The 17,951-nt window shown below is 39.3% G+C and overlaps 1 protein-coding gene across 4 annotated transcripts in view; it reads right to left on the bottom strand.

Annotated features, from left to right (window-relative positions):
- INVS (inversin) overlaps positions 1–17,951 on the bottom strand; it is a 236,964-nt gene that overhangs the window by 46,236 nt on the left and 172,777 nt on the right. For all 4 annotated transcript variants that reach the window (XR_011171998.1, XM_069105795.1, XM_069105785.1 and 1 more), the window contains exons 9-11: positions 17,126–17,281; positions 13,120–13,349; positions 7,200–7,306 (exon numbers count right to left, since the gene is read on the bottom strand). Coding sequence is in view for 3 of the 4 variants with exons in the window: in XM_069105795.1 (XP_068961896.1) it covers positions 7,200–7,306; positions 13,120–13,349; positions 17,126–17,281 (493 nt within the window). In the remaining variant the exon portion in view is untranslated. The remainder of the gene's footprint in view (positions 1–7,199; positions 7,307–13,119; positions 13,350–17,125; positions 17,282–17,951) is intronic.

The raw sequence follows: 17,951 nt of genomic DNA, 5'->3' as shown, positions 1-17,951 counted from the left end.
GAGATCTAGCTGTCACCACCAATGAAACTCTCTGCCTACCCCCTACACTCAAATTGCAAAAAATCTACACAATACCTTATGAATTTCCAGATTCTCAGCCCCTGATTTGAGCCTTTCTTCTTATTAGAATGGACTCAGAGTGCAAAACCAGAGGCGTATTTGAGGAAAGATGTAGCCTAATAACTCATGCTGTTTCCATGCATTTCATTTTCCCTCCAGACTTGTTTGGGGAAAGGGATAGGAGGGAGGAATAGAAGAAGGCAGAAATGGTCACTTAGAGTTGGCAAAGAGCGCCAGAAAAATGATTCTAAGATTTTCTAATATAACCTGTGGCTCAAAAATCCAAGCTCTGGGACAATGGGGACCAGATTCAATTGTAGGAACTTGAAAAAAAAAATCACTCTTTAGAGTAAGTCTATCCAGTCCTCTAGACTCAAACCACCATCCTGTGATCCCCATAAAAGGGAAAAGCACTTGAGGTAGAAAGATGACCCCTTTCTAGGGAGCTCCACTCTCCCACAGGCACCTGTAGAGTCTTCTAGACTTACTGTACTACCCTAAAGGTTGGGGATTCCCTGCAAGAGAATTTCAACTTTAAGGTTACTATGGAGTCACCTCCATTTTTTTCATTAGATCTGCTCAGGCCACATAACTCCTGGCAATGATGGAGGGCAAGGGTGTGCTCTTCCACATTGTGACCCCTGGTTACTCTCTCTCCCTTCCCTTGGCATCTGTAGCACTCTCAATCAAAGAACGAGACCGTGGAAAGCATTGAAGTTCAGACAAAAGTGGTTTCAAGCAGGTGATTTGCTTGATTTAATGAGTCCCTTGCTTATTTATTGCTCACTATGGACCCCACCTACAACTTTCCATATCAAGAAATAACCCTAAATATCCCAGAGCTGATCTCCAGGACACCCTGTATAAAATGAACCTCATTCAGTAACAGGATCATAGTTATTTGAATGACAGTCTATGTTTTCTCTGCTGTCAGTTCTCGCTTGGTTTCTGGGATGTTCTGTTTTTACCCAGATATTCCTATGTTTTGATGACATAGGGATAGATAAAACCCATCTTCCTTTAATTAGATTGAGTAATTTAAGGGTTAAAATTTTATTTACTGAGGAATTAATGTGGAAAGCAATATCAGACATCAAAAGGTATGAAAGTCTGCAACAGCTATTTTTACATAGATGGAGAGATAATCTTCTGTTAACCTGCTCTGACCTTGTCCCAAATTCCTCCTTATTTCTCCTGGGAAAGTCACCCCTCCTATTTAACCCTTCTTTATGGGTATGAAGGAGAATAGTCTCAATCAATTCTTTAGGCTCTAGTTAACCTCTTGAAGCCTGGGTTCCCTTGGGATAAGGCATTATTTATCCCAGGCTGCATTTTTCAAATCCAGGACATAAATCCAGATGAAAAACCCCCCAAACATTTTGCTGTCCTTTTCTGTGATGCATTTCTTCTTCCTCTTCCTCCTCCTTGTCAGGACTAGTATTTCTATAGTACTTTAAGGTTTATGAAGCACCTTACATATATATGATCTTATCTGAAATCATGACTAAGAGATTGTAAAAGGTATCTTGAGATAGTGAGTCAGACTTGAGTTCAAGTCCTGCCTAAGACATTTATTAGCTATGTGACCCTGGGCAAGTAATTTAATGTCTCCAAGCCTCAGTTTCTTCATTTGTAAAACGTCTCACAGAGTTGGATCAAATGAGATATAAAATATGCAAACTACTTGACTCACCTTAAAGCACTATCTAAATGTCAATTGTTACTACTACTGCTGCTGCTGCTGCTGCTGCTGCTACCACTACTAATAAACTACATTATTACTACTACTACTGTTACTACTACTACTACTACTACTGTTCCTGCTGCTGCTGCTGCTACTACTATTTCCTATTTATTCCTTAGGGCGGCTTACCACTAGTTTCATGTGAGAAATGAACTGCATTTTAAATTACGGAGGGAAATAAAAATTCACATGATGCTATAGAAGCAGCTAAGTGGCTCAGTAGATAGAAGAGTGAGGAAAACTTGAGTTCAAATCCTGCCTCAGACACTTACTAGCTATGTGACCCTGAGCAAGTCACTTACCCTCTTCTAGCCTGTGTTTCCTTATTTGTAAAATCAGGGGGTTTGACTCAATGGCCTGTGGCATCCCTTCTAGCACTCAGTTCTATGATCCCGTTATCATATGTAGTAGATAAAGACTTGGGTTCTAGCCCTATCTCTGACACATACTAGTTGTGTCTCCCTTGGATAAATAATTTAACTTCTTAGTCATCTAGACAATCCTTTAAGACTATAAATTGTTGGCATACATAGTTAGAGGAAGTTTCCATCTCAAGGAGTTATTCACATCAATAAATCACAGATCTGGACCAAACCAAACAAACAAACAAACAAATAAGGAACTGGATCAACTTTTTGATAATTTTATTTTAATATGTATAATGTAAATTTGGGGCAGCTAGGTAGTACAGTGGATAGAGCACCAGAACTGGAGTCAGAGCAGACTCATCTTCCTGAGTTCAAATCCAGTCTCAGACCCTTACTGTGTGACCCTGGGAAAAGTCATTTAATCCTATTTGCCTCAGTTTCCTCACCTGTAAAAAAAAGCTGAAGAAGGAAATGTCAAGCCACCCCAGTATCATTGCCAAGAAAACCCTAAATGGCATTATGGAGAGTTGAAAATGACTGAAAACAAATGAACAACAAATAATTGAAATTTAATTACCCATAGCCTTTCACATACCAGGTGTTCCAAAAATCATAGTACAATTTTAGCTTCAAAGTTTGGAATGCCTTGTTTGGAATGCCTATACCTTGTATAGGTCTGGTTATCATAACCTGGTTTATGTTACTTGTTATAGAGCTTAACTTGGCCAAATTTTGCCTCTATTTACAGAATATGAGTCATCTCATTCTATGGAAAACAGAACCAAGGAGATCAGAAGTTCAGGGTTCATTCTGCTCCTACAGAACAAAGCAGGCCAATAGAGAAGAAAGACAGAATTGAAGTGCATTCAGCAATTGGCCACACTGTGATTATCGTCATGGAGACTGTCTTCATCCCAAATTCAACTCAGCAACACTCAAGCACAGTGAATATTAGTGCTGGTATCAGAGCATGGCTGTCAGGCATTTATTGACTGAAAGCCAGCAGCAGGAGACAAAAATGATGCTTACATAGTCCATCAAGTGAAATGGTTAGTGTCAACGCATGAGAAGGTAAAATTAAGACCTACTTGATGGTAACCAGGAAGGATGCAAAGCAGATAAAGACAAGAAGAGGAGACACAATTGAACCTGCCATATAGGGATTGGCGGGTGGGATGATGAGAGTGCCTAAACGACAATGTCAGGAAGAATAAAAGCAAAGCCAGAGCACTGAAAGCCACGCATCTTGGGATGTGCCTGATGGAGCACTGAATGGACCTGGGACGCTGCCATTTGGATTTTATAACTATAGGCTATCCAGGGCAAGCGAGAGGATTTTTTTTCTTCTTCTTGGGAACTTTCCCCGCAATTGAGGCATGTTTCCTATGCTGGGGAGGCAGGGAATGGGATAGGGTGGAAAATTACCTTGATTCACGTGGCCTGTTGGTCAGAACTCCCTGCCACTTTACCTCTGTGGGTCAGTTTCTTTCTCTGTGAAACCAGATCATCATTCCCAGGTCTAAGATTCCATGAGTGACTTCAGTCCTTTCAGTTGCGTCTGACTCTTTGTGACCCCATTTTGAATTTTCTTGGCAAAGATAATAGAGTAGTTTGCCATTTTCTTTCTCCAGCTCATTTTAGAGATGAGGAAACTGAGGTAAGCAGGATTAAGTGACTTGCCCAGGGTCACACAGCTAGCACGTGTCTGAGACCAGATCTGAACTTGGGAAGATGTCTTTCTGACTTCAGGCCTAGTACTCTATCCACTGTGACACTTAGTCGCACCAATATGCATGGTAGTGTCGAGGAAATATATAAAACCTGTGTTATAAAATATCTCCACAGAAATTGTAGCCTTAGAGGTCAATGTAACATGTAGGGTTGCATTAATAAAGACAGACTCTTAGTTTGATTCCATCTTGAATTGATAATTTATGAAATTATGAATGGGTGAAGGCACACCCAGTCCTTTGGGTGCTTGCTGGGAAAAACCATGATGGCAAAAGGAAACAGGGCTGTAATCACTTAATAACCACAGAGTGTATGAGAGCAAACAGCACAGAAAATACAGAGACAAGTGGTAGGTGGTTGGCTGTTGTCCTTCATTGTTGAGAGGACGAAATGACATCACTCTGTGTGTCCAACTGTGACTGACCAGACCGACATGAGTTCGGAAGGCTCTACCACAGGTCGGTCACGAATAGCCCATGTGAACATTTGGGGTGGATTCTCTAAATCTGTGCATCTCACATTTCTTTGAGCTACTTCAGGGGCAGATGGTGTGGGAACAGGGGATGGGACAATGTAGGAAGGCAGGAAGCAGGAGGAAGAGGCTGGTGGGGGAGTCAGAGAATTACTCTCATAATCAACGATTAGAGTTGGGAGCACTAGGCAGCATGGACCCCAAGGAGATGGAAGATTGCTGGGAAAAGAGGCAGTAGTTTGAAGTCTCATTTTTATAGGGGTTTTTGGGGAACAGACTAACTCTTATCTGTGCCATTTTGGGGTTAGTTTATTAACATTTGCAAATCATCTCAAAGCTGTCAATAAGAGTTTAAAGTTAACATCATCTCAAAATTATCAGCTCCTTTTGGTGATCTGCTGGTCTTTACTATAGAAGGTCTAGAATTTGTCTGGGATTTACAAATCACAGAACCAAAAGGCTCTAACAGCAGCGCCTAGACGGCTTCCGCCAATTCAACACATATTACGAGAATGTGAATATTGGTTAATATATAATACAATTTGTAAATTATGCTTTTTTGATCTTTGGGATGGTTTGCATGTGACTTCCAGGTTCCCCTTTGCAATCTTATTTCATACATTTACCCCTTTATTCTGGTTACTTATGAACTTACTATACTTACTTGAAGCATGTGTATGTGTGTGTGTGTGTGTGCGCATATGTGGCGTCAGAGGGACCAGAACAAGATTCAATTTTAACACACATCTCAAAAGGAGACTTCTACTGTCTTAGATCTGGACTTTGGCTCCTACCTAGACATTTTAATGGTCTGAGATTAACTACAGGGAAACAACCTACTTAGAACAGACCAGATCTTGGCCAACACAAAGGTTCCTCCAAAGTTAAGACATTCTCCACTCCTCACCCACATCATCTGACATTCTGCCCCTATTATGCAACTTCTAAAATAAAGTTCCCTAGTAGCCTTATTTGATAGGCTCCTTTTGCCACCTGCTCTAAAACTGTCTAAAATCCTATGTATGTTTGTATTTCCCTCTGTTCTACAAAGTTGTAGCCACCTGGCAACTAACTGTCCATCAACCGATGCTAATTAAACTTTTTATCTTCTAGTCTTGCCTCTTGATTTATTGACCTCCAGTCAAGCCTAGGTGTAAAGAGTTACTGTCAAGAATGATCTAATGATCTTAGGATCTCTGCACTGAGGAAGTCCCCAATAATAGCTAAGACCTGAATCACAATCAGATAATTTCACCATGTCCTTGTTTTAATCATCAGCATAACTGACATTCAGACAGTTTACAAAAGCAGACAATGAGTTGTAAATTATCTTGCAGAGCAGGAAAGAAGCACCTGGGTTCAAGACTGGACCTCAGCTACATTCCTTCTCTTTTACTAGTTGTGTGACCATAAGTTATTTAACATTTTCAAGCATCAGTTTCTTCATCTGTAAAATGGGGATCATAATGTTACTTTCTTTGAATGACTATTGGGAAGAAAGAACTTTGTAGATAAATCTTAAGTCTTTTTATAAATGTTAAATTGTCACTATTGCTGCTGTTGCAGTTTTATTCCTGGTTCACTCCCTTTCCCTCTCTCTTCTTTCTTGTCTTCAAAGAGAAAAAGCCCTATCTTTTTCTCATTGACTTGTTCAGTCTAAGACTCCTGGGCATCACTAGATCAAGTGAGTTTCACTTATGGTCAGAGCTCTTCTAGGAGAGAAAGTAAGATATAATGGAGAGAATATTGAGTCAGGAGACTTGGGTTCTAATGCTGACTTTCAAACCTATTATCTGCATGATCATAGGAAAGCCTTCTCAGTTTTCTCATCTGTACAATGGGGTTACTTGCTGGTTGTACTTCCTGCCTCACAGAAATCTTGTAAGGAAACTGTTCTATAAATGTCAGTTACTATTTTGCAGTGGCCTTAATTATCCAAATGAGATAACATTGATTCTCAGTGTGTGTCTTTTATATAGGCAACCTGGTGCATTAGTGGATTTTTCATTTGCTGTTTCAAGTAATTGCTGTGTATTAGACGGCCTAGACTCTGTCCTCTCCTAATGAATGGCTATTTTTTTTTCTTTTTATCAATCCCTGTGGGGTATAGAGTCTCACTGGCTTATAGGAGGAAAAGTACGTGAGTGGTCTGTCTGGTCTCCCCTGTGCAACTAAACCAATTTCTTGCATTTTATCTCCAGGTAAACTTTAGTTGTAGATGGGGAGGAGGGTGGGGGAGGAAGCTCAAAATGATCTCCTGGAGAGTAAGGCAGGGAAAAGGAAGAAGAAAAGATATGTGCTTCTCTCCATTTTGGCCTCAGTTTTCCTATTCTTATTGCTTGCTAACCCATTTAACCCGATCCTACATTATTCCTCCTCCTCAATTTTGGCCTGAAAACTTTGATCTAAATTTTGCTTCCTGGATTCAGAGTACCCCACGTGCTCTCTTTCTGTACTCAACAGAACCCCCCCCTCTGATCTGTACATCATACCCTGTATGGGCCACACCCTGCAGGCTTCAGCCTTGCTATGGTCTCTTTGCTGCTATTGACTCACAACTGATTGACATTCTGGACTTCTGTTTCCTCATTTGTAAAAAGAGACAAGACAAGCTGTAACAATCAGTTGCCAGCGTCGGCAGAGCTAACCACAACATTCTTTCACCTTTTATTCAAGATCTCTTCAGTATCATTTCAGTTGATTTTAATATCATTAATTTCCCTTTGACAATATGGAAACCTATGTTTTTGTTTTCTGGGTTTGTTTTCGTCTAGAATCAAGTGTATATATCAAGAGTGCTGGTGAGTTTTCACCATCATTTTACCTTTCTTCGTTGTTTTCCATCTGATTGGGAAAAGCTGCAAAACTGAGCAGCAATTTTATAGCATCAAGGTAGCCATTGTTACAGGACCAATGCAGTGCTGTTCTGCCCTGGGAACAAGAACAAAAAGCAAACACTTCTAAAGCAAAAGACTGTTGCAATTTTTAAAAGAACGTGTTATTATGCCAACTTAAAAATACAGGTATCTGCATGTATATTCAACTTAAACAACAGAAAAGCCTAGGAGTGGAGGTGAGGGAGGGTGGAGAAGAGAAGGGAGGAAAAAAGAAACACGTCTCAGAAAGACTGCTTTTGAACTCTAGCTTTTAATACAATTGGGAGGAACTTTGTTTAAATGACTAAAACAAAAGGAAGCATTTATTAAGCTCTTACTATGTGCTAGGAACCAAGCACTACAACTTTACAAATAAAATCTTATTGGATCCTCACGTAGGTGCTATTATTATCCTAATTTTACAGTTAAGGAAACTGAGGCAGGCAGAAATTAACTGACTTGTCCAGGATCCCAAATCTAGTAAATCTCAGAGGCTAGAATTGAATTTAGGTCTTCCTGACTCTAGGATTGGAGAATTACCCTATCTCAGGGATAACCTTTTTAAAAACCCTTGATGAAGGCAAATCTTTACCCTTGGGTCAGTTTCAATTTTGTTTAAATGGCTAAAACATATTCAGAGTCGATTTTGGAGAAAAAGGTATGTAGATAATGAGGCTGGGTGATACTTCTTGGGTCCTACCAAGGTGATACAATAAAGACTGATTTTCTTATATGACCCCTGAAACTTGCCTTGGTGGCTAGTTTCCCAAAGTGACTACATGGTTGAAGATAACATTCATGAGATGTTATGCTCAGAGATAGGGGATGGGAACTGAATTTGGGATTTCTTTGTTATTTATTGTTCAATCATTCAGTCGTATCTAACTCTTTGTGACCCTGTGGCCCATATCATGCCAGTACTGTCCACAGGATTTTTTTTTGGCAAAGGTACTGGAGTGGTTCCATTTTTTTTTTCTAGTGGATTAAGGCAAACAGAGTTTAGATGACTTGCCCAGGGTTACATAGCTAGTAAATGTCTGAGGCTGGATTTGAACTCAGATCTTCCTGACTCCAAGTCCTGTGCTCTAGTCATCAAACCAACTAGCTGCTCAAAAGAGCAAACACCCTCTGCCCAATGTAGGTCAACACCTTCTCTTCAACTCACACATAGTCTTAGAGTTGCCTGGAGCACTGAGAAGTCAGGTGACTTGCCCAAGGTCACAAAACCAAAATATGTCCAAGGTGGGAATTGAATCCAGATCTTCCTGGCTTTGAGGCAGTTCTTTCTATCACATTGTCTCTTATATTCCACTATGCTGTGGAAAACAACAACAAAATGCTCATTTTATAATGCCACATCCAAGTATGTTCCCTTATTTAACATAATTGATGTGTTTTTGAAAGTTGTCAAATACGAGTCCAACACAGGTTGTTGCATTTTGGTTTTATTTTTCCCCACTGACTTCTACTGCAGTCAGTGATCTTAATTTCTGATCAGCCTTTTATGAAAACTTGGACTTTAAGCTTCTCTCTCTCTGAAGGTCCATCAAATAGTGAAATGTTTTCTTTGTATAAGCACCATGTGCTTGCACTAATCCTCCAGTAGCTACAGCTTTATAATCAACTTTTACCTCACTTCTAGTCTACAGCCACCAGTACATAGCAGAGATATAAGACTGGACTCTCCTTGAGGGCAAGGGTGTGCCATCCTTGTATCTGTCCCTCACCCCCATGGTGCCTAGTGTGCTTGGCATGGTCACAGTAGGTACTCAATAAATATTTGTTGAATGGATGAATGGAGAAAAGATATGTCATGGGCAGAGCCAAGATGGTGGAGTAAAGGCAGGAAGTCACTTGAGCTCTTCCCCAAATCCATCAAAATATCTTTTTAAAATGACTTTAAACAAATCCTAGAGCAGCAGAAAGATGGAGTGAAACAATGTTCAGGACAACTTGGAAGGTTGGCAAGAAAAGTCTGTTGTACCAGCACGAGAGAGGAGCACAGTCCAGAGCAGGCCACGCCAGGACAGACCAGGCCACAGCAAACCAAGAGCGGGCCTTGGGAATCACTGAATCAGCAGCAGTAACAGCTACTTCTGGAGCTCTCAGCACACAGATGGTAAGGGAATCGAAGGAGATTACAGGTGTTTCTTTACTAGCACTGCAGCAGAACTCTGTTGCTTTGCCCATACACAGATCTGGTTCACAGTCCTGGGTGGCAGTGCCAAGGAGAGGAGGAACATCAGTCCACCAGAGCTTGTGGTCACGGTTCCAAGGCAGAAAAGAGTGCTTGTGGTCACTCACAGACCAGAGCACACAGGAGAGTAGTAAAGACCTCTTTTTAAATCATTTCACCTTGGGAGAACTGAAAATTTACAGGTCCCTAGAAGTATCTCTGAAAAGAGCTACACAAAACCCCTAAAGTTTGGGACAGTAAGCCCTCCACACTGCAAGCAGAGCCCTATCTTAACAAAGAGTTAAAAAGTCAAGTAACAGTCTGGGAATATGAGCAAATGGAAAAAACTCTGACTATAAAAAGTTACTATAGTGACAAGGAAGATCAAAACATATAACCAGAATAAGACAACAAAGTCAAAGCTCCTACATCCAATGCCTTGAAGAAAAATAGGAGCTGGTATCAGGCCATGGAAGAACTCAAAAAGGATTTTGAAAATCAAGTGAGAGAAGTAGGAAAAACTGGGAAGAGAAACTAGACTGATGTAAGAAAATAATGAAAAACAAGTCAACAGCTCGGTAAAGGAGACATTAAAAAATACTGAAGAAAATAACACCTTAAAAAACAGACTAGGCTAAATGGTGAAAAAAAGGTCCAAAAAGCTGATGAGGGGAAGAATGCTTTAAAATGCAGAACTGACCAAATGGAAAAGGAGGCCCAAAAGCTCACTGAAGAAGATAATTCCTTAAAAATTAGAATGGAGTAAATTGAAGCTAATGATTTTATGAGAAATCAAGAAACAATAAAACAAAACCAAAAGAATGAAAACATAGAAGACAATGTGAAATACTTCACTGGAAAAACAATTAACATGGAAAATAGATCCAGGAGAGATAATAAAAGAATTACTGAACTACCTGAAAGCCATTATCAGGGAAAGAGCCTAGACATCATCTTTCAAGACATTATTAAGGAAAACTGCCCTGATATTCTAGAACTAGATGGTAAAACAGAAATAAAAAGAATCCACCAATTACCTCCTGAAAGAGATCCCCAAATGAAAGCTGCCAGGAATATTGTAGCCAAATTTCAAGGAGAAAATATTGCAAGCAGTCAGAAAGAAACAATCCAAGTATTGTGGAGCCACAGTCAGGATAACATAAGATTTAACAGTTTCTACTTTAAAGTACTGGAGGACTTAGAATATGATGTTCCAGAGGACAAAGAAGCTAGGATTATAACCACAAGTCATCTACCTGGCAAAATTGAGAATAATCCTTCAGGGAAACAGATGGATATTCAATGATATAGAGAACTTTCAAACATTCCTGATGAAAAGACCAGAGCTGAGTAGAAAATTTGACTTTCAAATACAAGATTCAAGAGAAGCATGATAAAGCAAATAGGAAAGGGAAGGGACTTTAATAAGGCTAAACTGTTTACATTCCTACATGGGAAGATGATATTTGTAACTCATAAGACCTTTCTCATTATAGGGTAGTTAGAAGGAATATATATATGTAGGCAGAGGGCACAGGTATGAGTTGAATATGAAGGGTGATATCTAAAAAATGAAATTAAGGGGTGAGAGAGGAATGTACTAGGAGAAAGAGAAAGGGAGGAGTAGAATGGGGGTAAATTATCTTATATAAAAGAGGCACAAAAAAACCTTTTACAGTGGAGGGGAAGAGGGAAGAGGTGAGGGGGAGTGAGTGAACCTTACTGTCATCAGAACTGGTTCAAAGAAGGAATAATACACACAGTCAATTGGGTATAGAAATCTATCTTACCCTACAGGAAAGTAGGAGGGGAACAGGATAAGAGAAAAGGGGGGGTGATCGAAAGAAGGGCAGACTGGGGGAGAGGATAGTCAGAAGTAAAATGCTTTTGAGGAAGGACAGGGTAAAAGGATAGAGAAAACAGAATAAATAGGAGGGGGAAATAGGTTGGAGGGAAATACAGTTGTGAAAAAAATTTTGAAGCAAGTTTTTCTGATAAACACCTCATTTCTCAAACATATAGAGAACTCAGTTAAATTAATAAAAACAAGAGTCATTCCCCAATTGATCAATGATCAAAAGATAGGGTAAGTTTTCAGATGAAGTAATCAAAGCTAACTATAGCCATATGAAAAAATACTCTCACTATTGATTGGAGAAATGCAAATTAAAACCATCCTGAGGTACTACCTCATGTCTATTAGATTGCCTAATAGGACAGAAAAGGTAAATGACGAATGCTGGAGGATATGTGGGAAAAAATGAGATATTAATACTCAGTTGGTGGAGTTGTGAATTGATTCAACCATTCTGTAGAACAATTTTTAACTTGCCTAAAGGGCTATAGAACTATGCATAGCCTTTGACCTATCAATACAACTACTAGGTCTATATCTCAAATGAGATAAAAAACAAAAAGGAAAAGGACCTATATGTACAAAAATATTTATAGCAGCTCTTTTCTATGGGGAAAGAATTATAAATTGAGGGAATGCTCATCAAATGAGGAATGGCTCAACAAGTTGTGGTATGTAATTATGATGGAATACTATTGTACTGTAAGAAATGATGAGCAAGATGCTCTCAGAAAAATCTGGAAAGATTTGCATGAGTTGATGCAAAGTGAAATGTATTGTGTACTAAGTAATAATGATCAGCTCTGAATGACTTAGCTGTTCTCAGCAATATAATGATCTGAGACAACTCTGAAGGATTTAGGATGAAAAATGCTACCCATTGGGGTGGCTAGGTAGCAAAGTGAATAGAGCACCAGCTCTGGAGTCAGGAGGACCTGAGTTCAAGTCTGGCCTCAAACACAACACTTACTAGCTGTGTGACCTTGGGCAAGTCACTTAACTCTAATTGCCCTGCCCTCCCCCCTCCAAAAAGCAAAAAAAAAAAAAAATACTATCCATCCCCAGATAAAGAAATGATGGTGTCTGAATACAGATTGAAGCATGCTTTTAAAATTTTCTTTTTCTTGAGGTTTTTTGTCTGTTTTCTTTCACAACATAACTGTTATGGACATGTTTTGCATACTACACATGTATAACATCAAATTGCTTACCTTCTCAATGCGGGGTGTGGTAGGGTGGGTGAAAGAGAGAGAATTTAGAACTCAGAGTTTTAAAAACAAATGTTAAAAATTACTTTTACATGTAAGTGGGGGAAAAATAAAATGCTAAATGTCCAAAAAAAAAGAAAGAAAAGATATGCCATGACTTGAACATTTTAATGTATATTATATAAAACATATGGGCAGCTAGGTTCAGTGCACAAAACTCTGGGTGGGTCTGGAATCAGGAAGACTCATACTCCTAAGCTCAGGTCCGGCTTTAGTCACTTACTTGCTGTGTGACCCTGGGTAAGTCACTTAACCCTGTTTGCCTCAGTTTCCTCATCTGTAAAATGAGCTGGAGAAGGAAATGGTAAACTACTCCTGTATCTTTGCCAAAATACCCCAAATGGGGTCATGAAGAGTGGGACACAACTAAAATGACTGAAAAACAACAATATATAACATATTATACAATATAGCATCATATAGTAATATGAGTATATAATTAAAATTATATTATTATATATAGCATTTAATTATTTAATTTTTAAAATCCCTAAGTAAAGGAAGCCTCCAGCCAAAAGAATGACAGAACAAACTGAACATATTACAGTAAACAAACAAACAATCTCCACCTCTTTGTCTTGTATGTTAGGGTCTGCATTATTTTCCATGAGCAAGGCCATGCAGTTAATATAACCTCCATATGCAGCACATTGCAAGGGGGTTCTTCCTGCATAATCTTGCACATTTGGATTGATTTTATTTTCAATTAATATTTGACAAACATCAGCATTTCCTCCCAGGGCTGCCCAGTGAAGAAGAGAATGGCCATCTTGGTCTACTAGATCGACCCTTGCTCCACCTGTAATAAGAAAGACAAATGATATTTAAAGCATCTAATAAATAGAAAATAAGGAAGCGTGGTGTAGGAGACAGAGGATAGGCCTTGGAGTCAGTAGGATGTGAGTTCGAGTCCCATCTATGACATCTACTAGCTGTGTGATCTAGTCATCTAGCATTTCAATGACATGGGCAACTTCTTAAAACTATGAGTTGTAGAAGAGGTGCTAGTCTATATTTCTTCACCAGAAATTCCTTATGATATTACATATGAAATTTCACTGACATTATAGTTCCTTCCAACCATTTCATTTACCTACCCCCCATCCCTCAAAAAGGAAAAACAAACCAACCCAGAGTTTGGGTTTTTTATTGGGGTCATTAGAAAGGAATCAAAGAGAAACATCAATCAGAAGACTGAATTGGGGAATTCCTAGCCCTTGGTAAAATGAAGTTCTGTGTTCAAGATACTGAATAAAATAAAATATCAGCATCTCTCATGTTTCTTTGACTAAAGAATATGCTGACTCTAGAGTCTGATGAGCTTGGAATCCCCAAGACTTGAGTTCCAGCTTGTATCTTGGGTAAGTCAACCTGTTGGTGCTTTAGACTTCTCTCAAGGATTTATCAACTGAGTCACAGAGAAATTGTGCTGGGGGGAGTTCCCACATTGGGAGATCTCTGTGCTGACAAAAATCACAGATCCTCCTTTTATTTGTAATTTTGATTTAAAATATGTCTGTCAGTCTTGAGGTAAAACCCCAATTTGATTATATTCCATGTCAAGTCTACACATCTCTCTATGCCGTTTGGTGAAAAGCTCTGAACATAAAGGTCTCAGTTATACCATGCCCCACAAGTGAGCTTAGATTATGAAAAGAAGATAGTAATAGCATCTTCCTTACAGGCTGTTGTGAGATTGAATGGAATAAGGTATGTAAAACTCTTTGTAAACCATAAAGCAGTGTATACATGGAATTATCATCATCATCATCATCAAGAGGCAGCATGGAATAGTAGACCTAATTGACCTTGGAGCTAGGAATACCTGGATTCAAGTCCTTCATGACACATACTGGCTGTGTGATCTTGGGCAAATCATTTAACATCTCAGTACTCTAGTGAACTCTCTAAGACCAAGCTTCAGTGAAGGTGCTGACCTACATTTCAGTAGAGGAAGTTCTCTCATCTGGGAGGTCTCTAAACCAATGAAATCACTGGTCCAGTTCCTATGCCTATCTTTATAACAATAGAGATATTATACAATAACCTTGGATGTCAAGCACATTTAATCAATCAACAAATATTTATCAATGTCCTACTATGTACACTGGAGATACAAGTACAAAGAAATACAAAATTACCAATAAAGGTAATTCTACTTCCCTTGTCCTCTGTTTCCCCAATACTGAAACACATGTTGAAAAAGGAAATGAAAAAACAACCTTCCCAGTTTTTCAGAGGTTTGGCAACATACAGCTTACCTTCCTGCTGTACACTTTGAGGAATTTAAGCATTTGTTTGTCTAAAAGATCGATCAAACAATGATTTCTTTCCATGTATGCTCACTTAAAATATCAATGGAAAGTCAACAGTCTGAACACAGTATGTGCTCAATAAATTCTTCACAAATGAGTAAATGAAAATACAGCTTTGCTCTCACAAAGAACTCAAAAAGCTCACAAGACAGCTAGAGGCAATAATGAAAATGGTATTTCTATTTTAAAATCTTGTTTACATTTTGTTGGAAATGTTCAGCTCTGGATAAGGGCTACAGGCTCTGTGTGAAAACAGTTTCTGAATAGCCCTCTTGTGGGAGTTGTCGGAAAAGTTACAGGTTGTAAATGATACTAAGAAAAGAAATTCTGTCGAGTGAAAAGTAGAATTATGACTTCTGAAGTTTTTTACAATTCTGAGGTTTCAAGAGTCAAAGTATTATGTAAAGGGTGTGACCAGTAGGATCCTAGTAATGCTTCTCTGATTTTTTTCTTTGTAAAGCCCATTGATGAGGTTTACAAATGATGGATTGTCTCAGTAATGAATTGATTGTGAAGGTAATTAACACTTTGAAGCCATGGTTGGTCATATACCTGAACTACATCCTAGGATTTAGCTGGAGATAGAGACATCTAGAGAGGAGAGGACCTGAATGGAGATGAATGTATCTCTGTGTATATGTGTGTGTGTGTGTGTGTGTGTGTGTGTGTGTGCACACGCGTATCTCTGTGGCTGATGCAGGAAACCTGGTAGCTCCAGAGATGACAGGGAACAGAGGCAATGGTAGAGCACCCAAGGAGTTTTTAGGACCAAGTAAGAGATGTAACTGAGCACAATGAGAAATAAAGCAATGAAGTGGGAGAGGAAACCTGGACTTTACTAGTACAGTGAGTCATGCTGACTGTCCGTTTAGAGGAGAGTCTAGAGGCTTTTCATTGACATGAAGTGCTTCTCCTGGTCAAGGGAGCCCACTCAAGGAAATACTATGTGTCAGGAAGAATTCAGAGATCCTTGGAAGCTGGAATAGCCCAATACCAGTTTTGAGGATTGTGTAGGTCTCTGGAGGAGGTAGAGGTCAACTGGAGTGAAAGGATCTTGCCAAGCCTGTTTCTAAGCTCCCATTTAAATTTTTTTTTTTGTTATGTTAAACCCCCCAGGTTGACCCTCAGAGGCCATCTAGTCCAACTTCTTCATTTTGCAGATGAGGAAACTGAGACTCAGAAGTTACAACAAAGTATCCCGTATCTGTTCAGATTTCATCCTTTCCTTCTCCTCATACCTCTCCCAAAAGAACACTCTCTTCCCATAGATTTGGCATAGGTTGAGCAAAAATCCTAGCAATTATTCTCTGGCTTTGCTTTTCTTTTCATTGGGGGTGGGGGGGCGGTGTCTAGACCTATGAGCTTGTCAGTATGGGGAACTCCTGTATGGAAATCCCTTCCTCCAATGCATGTTGGAAATTTATCGGGGGAAGGGCTGTATCGAGAGGCTGAATTACTTGTCCAAGGTCTCCCAGCAAGAGACAGGACTTGAAAACAGGTCTTAGAGTGATTCCAAACTACACTATCTTGCTTCTCTCCTATGTACAATGAATTATCTGAACTTACTTATTCAATATCATCCAAAGCAATATGGTCCAAATTTATTTTTGCCTTTTTACTTGATACCACACACACACACACACACACACACTTTATATAGACATGTTAAAACACTTTGAAATGGTATAGTGTTATATTTGTGTGTTTATATACATATGCATATATTACAGTGTATGTATATATGTGTGCAAATATATGTACACATATATGTGTACACATACATACGTACACACCATTTCAAGGTGTTTTCACATGTTACAAAGATCTCATTTGATCTTCTCAGCAATCATGCATAGTAGAAAGGGCAGAATTTATCCTATTGTATGGGTAAAGAAGTTCAGGCCATGGCCCTAGCTAGTGGTGGAAGGAGGACCAGAACACTCTCTTCCCATAGATACGGAGTAGGCTGACCTCTTGTCTCTTAGTCCCTGTCTACCTAACTCACAGGGTGGTTGGAGGCAAGCAGTTTACAAATCTTCAGGGGATTCAGACATAGGAATCATTTTGGACTGCTTTACTTCAAACTATGCATTCAGGGACTCCTGTCTTGTGCTATTAATTTCTTCACATCCCGTGTGATTCAACAAATATTTATAAAGTACCTACTATGTGCAAATCACTGTGTTAGGTGCTGGGGGGGGGGGGAACGGAGAATAAATAAAACAAAAAATAGTTCATCCAGGTCTCATAGTTCACTAACCTTTTATGAGTGTCTGAATCACTTCCTTGTGCCCCATTTCACAGGCACGGAATAGTGGAGTATGCTTCATGACGTCTGTGGCATCTACCTGAGCATGATGGTCCAATAATAACTTCACAGTGCTGACATGGCCAGAAAGGGCAGCCGCGTGTAAAGCTAACAAGGAAATGAGAAAGTCAATAATAAAATCATGAGAGATGGCCTGACTTTCTCAGTCTAAATAGATATGCACATGTATATGTGTGTATATACACATATATGTATGTATATATGCAGACATGTATTTTTTAACCTAATTCCCTAAATGCAAATGGATCTTCATGGCTCCTGATTATCATCTTAGTTAGGACCACTTCTCATCTTTTTACACATGAGTATCATGTAAGAGGTCACTTTCTTCCTTTCCCCTTTCCTTTTTTATCCTCACTATTCTTGTCCATGTGGTTTTGTTTGTTTGAAACAATCACCTCTTCTCAGTTATCATTCACTATCTTTTTGTCCCCTGTTATCCTTAAGAAACACAATTTCTTTAGGAGCTGGAATTCCACTTACTCCCAAATAGAAAATTGTAAGGAAAAAAAACTAAATATATCACAAGAACATCAAAGTTGTGCTGAAAAGAAGCGAGACAAGGGACCCCGAGAGTAAAATTTGGAAGTGGATTTTATTCTGTGGGACTGTTCAGGGTCAGGCCCAAACAGAACAGTGAGTCTGCACGGACAAAGTATCAGCTTTTAAAGGGATACCACGCGACCAACGTTAGGCATTACACGAGCAGAAACTTGCAGAGGCCAAGAACAGTGATTGGTCAGTACACACCTTGAAA

This window comes from Petaurus breviceps, unplaced genomic scaffold (genome assembly GCF_028583685.1).
Source record: "Petaurus breviceps papuanus isolate PSGF00001 unplaced genomic scaffold, PetGlider_PUasm1.0 138, whole genome shotgun sequence".
NCBI classification, from domain to species: domain Eukaryota; kingdom Metazoa; phylum Chordata; class Mammalia; order Diprotodontia; family Petauridae; genus Petaurus; species Petaurus breviceps.
This window is presented reverse-complemented; position numbering and strand designations above follow the sequence as displayed.